Consider the following 12,000-nt stretch of genomic DNA (forward strand, 5'->3'; position numbering starts at 1 on the left):
CAACACTGGAATATGTCATTACTCTCTAAAGCCTCAACGACTACACTAGACCAGCTCTAAGCTTGTCAGTATGGCCGCTGTCAAATCTCAGAAGAAACCAGTCAGTTTTTCTATAGATAGTATTCTCGGTTCGACGTCGTCAACACACAAAAAGCACCAGGCTGCACCGGTCTGCCGTCCATATTCCCAGGCGATGAGCTTTCCTGTCACTTGTTCCGCTACTACCTCGATACCCATGATGCCTCTAATGAAGCCCAAATATCCGGCCCAGCGCGCTGAGAATCTGTTATCTGAATGATACGGAAAATATATCCGTCCGTCGGCGGTTAACTGTTTCGCTTAAAAAGACAAGAATAGAATGGACATAAACATCTGTTCAAGTTTGTTACATACTTTACTATGACCAGTTAATTATCCAATCGCATTTAGATTTTGTGTTGACTTCTAAAATACCTGTTTTTAGCTTTCAAATGATGAAAACCGCTTAGAGTTTTGACGTTATATATGTACAATGGATATATAAACGTGGTGCAGCAACCACAACAATAACCCTGCACCACATGTTGCTATCGTTCCATCGACTATACCGTGCTCTCATTGGCCGATGTCGTATCATGTTTGCAAATATAGCATCGCCGTGGGCAGATTTGAGCCTTTTTTGTAGGCTACGATTTAACTGGGATTTTTAAACTGACTCACAGCTGGCGACTAGACAATGTTTATACCCCGCATATACCAAAAGTCACAGTTAAAATACAACTCAAATTATAAAACATAACGATTTAAACAACATATTTATTTCCAGTGGAACCATGCACGGCTTGGCGAGCACGCATTATGCCTATATTAACTCCTCTTGGTACAACGGTAGTTTAGTTAGATGTAGGTTATGTGTTAACCAAGTAAGCTTTGAGTTTTGTTGTAAAAGTTTTTTCATCCTCATTAAGCATAATGGGAGTTTACAACTTAATTTGCCGTATGCCTTTCTTCCAAGACAGTAAATAAACAATTTACAGCTAATTTTGTGTGATAAAGGAAAGATAATGCCACGATGGCGGGACCTTCCGTGAAGACAGATTATGGGGATGACCTGATCACTGTCAGAAAAGTGATTAACGATATAAAAGACCAACAGCATATAGAGTAAAACCAGAGCAGTGACAACAGTGTGAGTACCATTGACTACAAACAGATTCCGTCAAAAAAGGTTTAGGGACTAAAGCATGCTCTTCTGACAGACTTCAACACTGCAGATTAAAGTGAGTTGAATTCTGTCTGATTAAAATTTCTTAGGCATGTATAAAGGAGAATGTCACCCGCCGCTGGTATTCACTTCATTTTCTTCTTCTGTGTCTGCACACTGGAAATTAGCAAGATCGCCACCATGGCAATTACCGAATCTCAGAACAAAACCATCGGTATTCTCAGTAAAACCATCAGCATTGACAGTATTCTCAACTCTACGTCATCCAGAGAGACAAAGCAGCAGCCTTGGGCAATGTAACCCTCTCCCCCCCCCCACACACACACACTTCCGAAGCAATGGTTTCTCCCCTAACGACTCTTCACTTCTTAGTCAAGGTGCTCTTTGAGCACATTTGCGAGCAATTTTCTGTAAAATTCAATAGTTTGCGATAATATTGACGAAATTCCATTAAAAACACATCAAAAGCATAGGGTAGTAAGAAAATAAAATCATCAAACCATATTGTTGCAATATAACTCTAATAACTTCACTTCTGTGTTTCAGAAAACAGCGTTGACTATACGTCCCAATCCTGAGGCAGCAAGAGGGAAGAAGTCGCGAACGGCCTTCATCTCTACACAGATAGACGGCCTTGAGAAATGCTACAGCGAGCAGCGGTACCTGTCGGTCAGCGAAAGGGTTGATCTGGCTATGGAGTTGGAGCTATCCGGTCAACAGCTATGTCAGCTGTTTATATTGCAACTATAGAGTAAATGTAAATGTTTTCTTATCTGGGGCTGTAGAATTGCATCCTATTAAAAAAGAGATTTGTTTTCCGTTTTAATGTTGTGACGTGTCATTTTGTAATCATGGAAAATATTCAATGACTCACATTTTGTGTTGTCTTTCCTAGGTTAAGACTTGGCTCCAAAACAGACGAATGAAGGAGAAGAGACAACGGCGATGTGCAGGGATCTTCAGCTCACCAGGACTTCCCGGGGATGTCGCATTTGCCGTAAGCTGTCTTGCACAGTTCTTCAGGTAGGCTCTATCAAGGCAAGACTATACAACCGATGATCAATGCGTTGATGTCAATGTTACGGACTCAGGCACTGTCCACGAGCTATATTCATATGCCCTGGGGCAGTGTCAAGGGCCAATGACCCAGCCAAGAGGTTGTTACTAACAGGCCTAATTCTTTTAATGTGTTTATTTTGCTAAACACATTTTATTGTGCCATATTTAGTTAAATATTTAGACCAGCATGGAAACCGAATTCCCGAAGTGTTGTCAGAAAAGTGTCCTTAAACCATGTATTGTAAATAAAATGCTTTGTATAAAATCTGGGAATCAAAATCTTTTCATATTTGTTGTCATTGACATGATGTGGATAAATCCTGTCGGAAAATTAAACCGGAAATGTATAATGTGAGCATTGTATCAGGTGATAAAGAAATAGGTGTGGCGCCCTCTGCAAGAAATGCACGATTGGTTGGCATTTTTCTCGGCTGATGGAGTATAGTAGTATTGCGGAACTAAACAAATCCTTCAAAATCTACATATAAAACGGTATATTTCACAAGTGTGTAATAAGATTGATAAGCCTATTATTACCAGATCAAAGAAGACATGACATGAAATTTAACGTTCCCGGCGTTTCCTCGGACGATCTCGTTTACGCTATAAATCTGATGCTGTGAATTGTAGCCTAGGACTTCACCAATAGTGTCATCGTATGTTATTGCTGGCTTGGGTATCTCTGGTGTCTAAACCTGAGGCTCTCAATTTCAGTCTAGGACGCCACCGATTGTGTTATCGTATGTTATTACTGGCTTGGGTATCTAATGTGTCTAAATCTGAGGCTGCTAATTAATAACTGTCTTAGCACTTGGTGGGACGGTTTCACATGTCACCGAGGGAGAGTCATTAACGAAAAACACGTGGGAGTTATGGATTAAGACGCTATTGTTACCAGGTGTATTAAGCGATTGTGTCAGCTGTACTCTGTTACCAGCGATATAAGCCACAGTACATGGGCACAGTGCCTGACCTGCTCATTATTTCTTCCCGTATTCGGCAGTTGTTCTAGGATGGCCTCTCAACTTACATCGGTATGATCAGAAAAAGTACGTAATTAAGAATTTCGGGTTTGGAAACGAAAAGAATAAATAGAATAATGTCATCTCTAATAATTCCAACTGCGTATGGAAAGACGTTTTATACCATCATATTAAGTTTGCCTAAGCTGGGGTTTCTTGAAAGAATAGTGTAGAATGTTCCAACGATTTAATTCTCGACCCATTGAAATTTTAAATCCTTGTTTTGACCTGAAATTTTTGTCCAAATTTGCTATAATTGCAGAAACAAGAAAAATGTGTGTCCTTTATTTTCTGTGACAAAAATTTCCCATGTTAAGTCAAGAAAACAAAGAAAGAATAACCGAAAAAATCAGATAAGATATTATCAATAAGGATTGGAGTGAGTACGAAAGAGTAGTATTATGCTCTTAGAGAAGTAAGAAGAAATTTAATTAAATTACCTGACTGAATTAAGGAAAGACACACTATTCCTTCTCTTATTCGGTAGTCGCCGGTCTACGGTGGCCTCTCGAATGGCATCAAAATGCTCAGAAAAAGGACGAAATTAGAAAATTCGGTTTCAGGATTGACAAGAATAGACAAAACAATGTCATCTCTCACATTTCCAGCGGCGTAAGGAAAGACTTTATAGGCCATTACATTGACTTTGCCACAGGTTGGGTTTCTTGAAAAAGAATATAGTATTCAGTGTGGAATTCACTAACAGTTTTAATTCTCGAAGTGTTAAGTCGCAAAGAAATGACCGTAAACCTCGGTTTTTACTTTAAATTTCTGTCCAAAACTGGAATGATAGCAGAATGAAGAAAGACCATTCACTCTTGACGAGAAATGTATTTCTAATAACTTAAAATCCCTCTTGAAGACAGATAAAGGGAATAAGTGATCAACCTCTATCACGTGACAGCCCCCCCCCCCCATCCACCCATCCACCCCGTGGAGAAAGATTAAGGAATTAACGGATTGTTGTCTGAATGGTTTCATCCATGACAGTAAATGCAGATTTTAAACCCAAGTTTTTTTTTCTGATAAGGGAATAATATAGCATGATCTTTCTTTGAACAGATAAAAAGATTAAAAGTGCACCTTCTGTCACGTGAGTCATTAACTACCCACAGCTCTTTTTAACGTTTTTTAATTAAATGTTAAAAAGGTTGGTTTTATCAATGCGCCGGTAACAGCCACGTTATATTGTACACTGCCCGCCATTGCGATATGATTTATTTATTTATTTGATTGATGTTTTGCGCCCTACTCAAGAATATTTCACTTATACGACGGTGGCCAGCATTACGGTGGGAGGAAACCGGACAGAATCCATTTCATATGAGAATGACTTTCTAGCTAAAGCTGGTGAAGTGTTCGATGAACGAAAACTCGGCTGACTATTACGACATCATACTTGTATTTAAATCAATAACGCTTTTGGTATCCTTTCAGAGTTTTCAACATGATACAGTTATTAATAAGTATTTATATAGGAAAATATGGAACATTCGGGCTGAATGTTACATTGATTAAATATCCGGGAAGCTTTTGTGAGTTTGATGATGACATAGTGATGGATTTTTCTAACGCAATATTTCCTGTTGAGCGAATGGAACATTGTTAATTCACTCTGCCCAGGCTTCAGTCATTTAAAAACAAAATATTATTTCAACCAGGGGGGTCGTTCTGAGCCCAGCAAACATACATAGTAAGGTGAATATTGCCAGATGTGTAAAGATTCTAAGCGGCTGTTGTCAGAGGAGGGATAAGCTTGAAATACCGCCCGTGTGGACATGCAGATTAAGGGATTAAGTGATCATCGTCTGCCATGTAAGTGATTAACTACCGACACCTCCCGTGGAGAAAGATTCAGGGATTAACGGATGTTCATTTGACTGACTTCAGCACTTCAAATTAAAGTGAGAGGTGCTCTGTCGGATTAAATTATGTTTCTAAGGATCTATAAAAGGTGAACGTCACCAGTACCTGGCATTCACTTCTTTTTCTTCTTCTCGATCAGTACACTGAAAGCCAGCAAGACCACCATTATGGTATCCACTGAATCTCAGAAGAAAACCATCAGTTTTTCCATCGACAGCATTCTCAGCTCTACGTCATCCAGAAAGACAAGGCAGCAGGCTTGGGCAATGTACCCTCCCACTTCCGAAGCGATAACGTTTCCAGTTGTCACGTGTTCGGAGTCAGCTTCCATTCCCATCATGCCGTTGATTGTTCCTGAATACTCTGACCTGCGCACTGATGACCAACTGTCAGAATGTAGCGAGGTCAGCGACAAAGCTGCCAACAACAGAGCGTCTCCTGGTTTATCCGTCAACGACTCGTCAGTTCTTAGTCAAGGTATGTGTTGAATATTTGCCACAAATGTCTAAATGTTTGAAAAATAAGCGGCGTTAAAATTGACGCCATCAGAATAAAAAATTGCCGTATTTTCCAATATGTTTTGTAATTAATTTTAAAAAGTTCACTTCTTTGTTTCAGAAAACAGCCTTGACATCTCACTCCAATCCAGCCACGGCAGAAGGAAGAAATCCCGAACGGCCTTCACCACCACACAGATAGACGGCCTTGAGAAACGCTACAGCGAGCAGCGCTATCTGTCGGTCAGCGAGAGAAGTGATCTGGCTATGGAGTTGGAACTATCCGATCAACAGGTACGTCGACTATTTTGTTTTCAACCATACAGTAAGTGTCAATCTCACCCTAGATAATAGGTGTGCCTCTTGGCCAAATTCTTTTAGTGTAAAAATGATTTTGTGTTTTACTTTCAAAAATATACTTCTCCAAGTCAGAAAAAGTCATTTTGTAACAATTGATAAAGAACCAATTCTGTTCTGTTTTACAGGTCAAGACGTGGTTCCAGAACAGACGAATGAAGGAGAAGAGACAACGACGTAGTGCAGGGAACACCAGTTCGCCAGAGCTTCCGCATTTGCCGTCAGGCGGCGCCTTGTCCAGTTCTTCCGGTGTTTGCTATCCAGGCCAAACTAGAGAACCAATGACCATGCAGTTCTCGGCGATGTCACAGAATCATGTACTGCCCTCAAGTCTGTCGTATGCTGTGCCGTATCCATACCCCATGGGATATCACCCCGTGCCACTAACTGAGTTTCGAGCTTCATACTGACATAGGCCCAATACTAATATATTTTTTTTATTGATTTGCCGAAGATTATTTTATGTGCTAGTTGATATCAAGACTAACATGGAGACCCAATCCCTGAAGTGCTGTCAGAAAAATGTTTTTAAGCCAAGCATTATAAATAAAATGTTTATTTCATAATACCAGTACAATAGGTTTTTTTCTATAAATACTCGGTGGAAATCTATAGGAAAGTTTCCCGAATAAAGCTGAAAATGTACAGCGTGAGCAGTGCATTGGAAGATTTTGTAGCGCCCTCTATAACATCTGACGAAACCATCAGGATGTGTGATGTAACGCCCTCTGTAACATGAACACGCCGGCGAGGGCATTGGAACAACATGCTAGCAACGCCATTGGAAGTTGTGCGGCAACACTCCCTGTAACTTGAACGGTGAGGCCAGGTAAAACAGATAATCACTTTCATTTAATGTGTGCCTATTTAGCCTTTTCTCAGGCTGATTCGACCTATCAACATTGTTGAATTCAGTCATGGGTCCCTCTGCAGCGAAGCGAAAGATAGCCTTTGGCATTGTGAACCTGTGTCAATGGTAGTCTGGGGCGTCTGCATAGTGTCATCGGTATGACATTGCTGTCGGGAGTATATTCAATTTTATCATGGAAGAGTTTCACATGACGCCAAAGAGAAATGGATATCCTGAATTAAGTTCGGGTTTCTTAAATAAAATTAGTGTTCAGTGTAGAACAATAATTGCAATTCTCAACCCATTGAATGGTCATTAAACCCCCGCTTTGATCTTAAGTTTTGTCCAAAATTACTGTAATTGCAGAAACAATACATATGTTTTTCCTTTATTTTTTTTGTTACGGTAAGGATTGGAGTGAGTACTGGCAACTAGTATTATGCTCTTAGAGAGGTAAGAGGAAATTTATTTAAAATACCCGACAGAACTAGGGGAACACACATTATTTCTTTCCTTATTCGGTACTCGTCCGCCTAGGATGCCCTCTCAAAAAACGTAATCAAGCCATTCGGTTTTAGGATTGATAATAATAACAAAAACAAAGTCATCTCTAATACTTCTAACTGCTCAAGGAAAAACTTTCTAGACGATTGCATTAAGTTTATCAAAGGTCGGGTTTCCTGATGAGAATATAGTGTTGAATGCAGAATACCCCAATAATTGTAGCCACATTAAATGACCTTTAAACCTCGACTTTTACTTGTCATTTTTTTTCCAAAACTGGTAAATTGCAGAATGACAAAAGATGTTTTTCTTTTTGTGACAAAAAAAAAATATTTCTTGTATTTCAAGATCTCCTTTAGAGAGAGATCCAGGGGTTAAGTGATCACCATGTGTCACGTGAGTGATTAACTACACACGGCTCCTGTGGAGAAAGATTAAGGGATTAAAGAACGGCTGTCTTCAACGCTTGATGTTAATTTGAGTGGTACATATATTTTCTCTGACTGAAGATTTTTGGTCGTGTCATATTTCTTAAAGAACACGTTGTCCGTTGATCTATTCAGGCTTTACTCATTCGAAAACAAGATATTATTTAAACGAGGATGGGCTTGCGTCCATCCCCCAGCATTATCGAAAACTGTTGTCTGCTTCTCTTCGCATAATTTCCACTTATTATCACAATTTAATACACTTTATTAGCTCTTTGGAAGTTTGTGTTATACCTTGATTTGGGAATTGGCCTTGACTGATGTGTTGATTGACGGCTGGTATACGAATGTCTTTTTCGACGCGTAGATTGTATGAAGGATATCCAGTCCCGAGCAAACATACACAATAAAATTTTTAATGATTTAAATACTGGTTTTAGGGTCACTTTCCTGGCGGATATCTTGGCCATCAGTGCTTTTATTTTTTTTAACACATGACTATTTTGGATAGATAATGGCAGTGCGTTGGTATACTAATTACATATGTACATGAGTCAATTAGTGGAATTAAACCTTCTTGTGGTAGCACCTGTATAGTTGACTGTATAGGTTCAAATGCTGCCATGGTCATTTAACAGAAAGGGGATAAATAGTAAGCTGTTTACAGAGATTAACGTTATCTTTAAATTAGAAATACATAGATCTACATTACAGAATTGAGTTGCCTATACAGAAATTTATACAGACAGAAAACAACAGTAGTGCTTTTATTTATTGGTTAACAGTTTTGTTCTCTTGCTTTCTCCTCTGTGGCGTGGAGTTCAGGAGCTCCGACCACTTATACCGGACGCCGACCAGGAAAATCCAGCGTACTGGAAACCTGTGCCTGTAACAGGTGCGACAAGTATAATTGATGAGCAAGGATGTTAAGCCTCATCAACTTAGCTGAAGCAAGAGATAGTCCTATTGTTATGATGTCATGGTACGATGCCTACATAGTAAAATAAATGTTACCAAATATATAAAGATTCTAAGCGGTTATTGTCTGCGGAGTGATAAGCTGGAAAGACCGCCCCTGTGGACATGTAGATTAATCGATTAAGTGATCACCGTCCACCATGTAAGTGATCAACTACCGACAACGCCCGTGGAGAATGATTAAGGGATTAACGGATGCTCGTCGGATTGACTTCAGCACTTCAGATTAAAGTGAGTGGTATTCTGTCTGACAGAGCTATGATCGTAGCGTTGCATAAAAGGTGAAAGTCACCAATATTAGGCATTCACTTCTTGTTCGTCGTCTCGATCAGTACACTGAGAACTACCATGGCCACTATTTTGGCATCTACTGAATCTCAGAAGAAAACCATCAGCTTTTCCATCGACAGCATTCTTAGCTCTACGTCATCCAGAGGGACAAAACAGCAGCCTTGGGCAATGTACCCGCCTGCTTCCGAAGCAAAGACCTTTCCTGTTATTACTTGTTCGGGGTCAGCTTCCATTCCCATCATGCCGTTCATTGTTCCTGAATTCTCTGACATGCGTACTGATGACCAACTGTCAGAATGTAGCGAAATCAGCGACAAAGTTGCCAACAACAGAGCGTCTCCTGGTTTATCCGTCAACGACTCTTCATTTCTTAGTCAAGGTATGTGTTGAACATTCGTAAGAAAGTTTTAAATGTTTATCAGTAAACTGCGCTTAAATTGACGCCATCAGATTAAAACATACAAAATCCATTGGGAGTTACTCCCAATGGATTTTATATGTTTTAATCTGCCGTATTTTCCAGTATGTGTTGTAATTAATTCTAAAAAGTTCACTTCTTTGTTTCAGAAAACAGCCTGGACAACACACTCCAATCCAGTCAGGGCAGAAGGAAGAAATCCCGAACGACCTTCACCACCACACAGATAGACGGCCTTGAGAAACGCTACAGCGAGCAGCGCTATCTGTCGGTCAGCGAGAGAAGTGATCTGGCTATGGAGTTGGAACTATCCGATCAACAGGTACGTCGACTATTTTGTTTTCAACCATACAGTAAGTGTCAATCTCACCCTGGATAATAGGTATGCCCCTTGGCCAAATTCTTTTAGTGTAAAAATGATTTTGTGTTTTACTTTCAAAAATATACTTCTCCAAGTCAGAAAAAGTCATTTTGTAACAATTGATAAAGAACCAATTCTGTTCTGTTTTACAGGTCAAGACGTGGTTCCAGAACAGACGAATGAAGGAGAAGAGACAACGACGTAGTGCAGGGAACGCCAGTTCGCCAGAGCTTCCGCATTTGCCGTCAGGCGGCGCCTTGTCCAGTTCTTCCGGTGTTTGCTATCCAGGCCAAACTAGAGAACCAATGGCCATGCAGTTCTCGGCGATGTCACAGAATGATGTACTGCCCTCAAGTTTGTCGTATGCTGGGATGTATCCATACCCCATGGGATATCACCCCGTGCCACTAACTCAGCTACGAGCTTCTTACTGACACAGGTCCAATACTAATGTATTTATTTATTGATTTGCTGAAGATTATTTTATGTGCTAGTTGATATCAAGACTAACATGGAGACCCAATCCCTGAAGTGCTGTCAGAAAAATGTTTTTAAAACTTTTTTAAAACTTTCTAGACGATTGCTTTAAGTTTATCAAAGGTCGGGTTTCTTGATGAGAATATAGTGTTGAATGCAGAATTCTCCAATAATTGTAGTCACATTAAATGACCTTTAAAAATCGATTTTTACTTGTCATTTCTTCCTCTGGTAAATTGCAGAATGACGGAAGATGTTTTTCTTTTTGTGACAAAAAATAATTCTTATATTTTAAGATCTCCTTTGAAGAGAGATCCAGGGATTAAGTGATCACCATGTGTCATGTGAGTGATTAACTACACACGGCTCCTGTGGAGAAAGATTAAGGGATTAACGATCTTCAACTCTTGATGTTAATTTGAGTGGTACATATATTTTTTCTGATTTAGATATCGTCCATGAAGCTTTGAACTCTCAGATAAACGTCGATTTTATAAAGTTTATATAGAGATAAAACCTCAAATAGATAAACTGAACTGAGTTCTTCAACAAAGGTTTGCTCATTCTTTGTTAATGTGTAACATTCAACTGTCCTCTTCCTTGATGTGCAATGGATTCTGGAACTTCCGGAATGCAGATTTGACCTTAGCGAAAGTTGTATACAAATGTAAAGTCGAAGTCTTGTACGGGAATTGAACATGGGCTTCCTACGCACAACAAGGTATCAAAATAATTTATTCTGAATCCAAAACTTCCTGGAAACAGTGAACAATTTGACCCGAAAAATAATTTTTAAGAGGGTTAGTTTTGTTGCATTAATACAGGGATAACAGCTCCGTGATACTGTACTTTGCCCTCCACCTGTATATTACAATATACATTTTGATAACATGTATATCAATATACACTGAATGTACCTTTCAGTTACATTGATTACATATTCTGAAAGCTTCCTTTACTCTTTTTATCACGAGTTTAATGGCTGTATAATGATAAATTTTTGTAGTAAATATTTCGTTAGGGACGAAGTTTACACAGGCACGTTGTCTGTTGACCTATTCAGGCTTCATTCATTCGAAAACAAACTGTTCAAACCAAGATGGGCTTGCGTCTTTCCAACATCATCAAAGACTGCTTCTCTTCGCAAAATTTTCACAAATTTTATATACATTATTAGCTCTCTGCAAGTTTGTGTTATACGTCGATTTGGGAATTGGCCCTGACTGATGTGTTGATTGACGGTTGGCATACGAATGTCTTTTTCGACACGTAGACTGTGTGAAGGATATCTAGTCCCCAACAAACATTTGTAGTAAGATGAATGTTACCAAATATATAAAGATTCCAAGCGGCTACTGTCTGAGGAGTGATAAGCTGGCAAGTCCGCCCGTGTGGACATCTAGATTAAGGGATTAAGTGATCACCGTCTGCCATGTTTGGGACTCACTACCGACACCTGTCGTTGAGAAAGATTAAGGGATTAACGGATGCTCGTCTGACTGACTTTAGCACTTCAGATTAAAGTGAGTGATATTTCGTCTGGCTGAGCTATGATGGCCGCGTTCCATAAAAGCATCAGTTTTTTCTATAGATAGTATTATCAGCTCTACGTAATCCAGAGAGACAAAACAATAGCCTGGGACAATATACCCACCGACTTCCGAAGCGATGACCTCCCCTGTTATTAC

At 39.6% G+C, this 12,000-nt stretch overlaps 2 protein-coding genes across 2 annotated transcripts; both read left to right on the plus strand.

The window, feature by feature from the left end:
* Nucleotides 1-1,051: 1,051 nt before the first annotated feature.
* On the plus strand, nt 1,052-6,415 carry LOC135478244 (homeobox protein BarH-like 2). Its single transcript, XM_064758516.1, has 6 exons — nt 1,052-1,108; nt 1,751-1,873; nt 2,100-2,227; nt 5,291-5,628; nt 5,770-5,942; nt 6,134-6,415. Exons 1-6 carry the CDS (start codon nt 1,052-1,054, stop codon nt 6,413-6,415), a joined length of 1,101 nt encoding a protein of 366 aa, XP_064614586.1.
* A 2,698-nt stretch (nt 6,416-9,113) lies between these two features.
* On the plus strand, nt 9,114-10,269 carry LOC135478245 (homeobox protein ceh-12-like). The gene is made up of 3 exons (XM_064758517.1): nt 9,114-9,435; nt 9,624-9,796; nt 9,988-10,269. Exons 1-3 carry the CDS (start codon nt 9,114-9,116, stop codon nt 10,267-10,269), a joined length of 777 nt encoding a protein of 258 aa, XP_064614587.1.
* The last annotated feature ends 1,731 nt before the right edge of the window (nt 10,270-12,000 follow it).

This window comes from Liolophura sinensis, chromosome 11, assembly GCF_032854445.1.
Source record: "Liolophura sinensis isolate JHLJ2023 chromosome 11, CUHK_Ljap_v2, whole genome shotgun sequence".
In the NCBI taxonomy this organism is placed as follows: domain Eukaryota; kingdom Metazoa; phylum Mollusca; class Polyplacophora; order Chitonida; family Chitonidae; genus Liolophura; species Liolophura sinensis.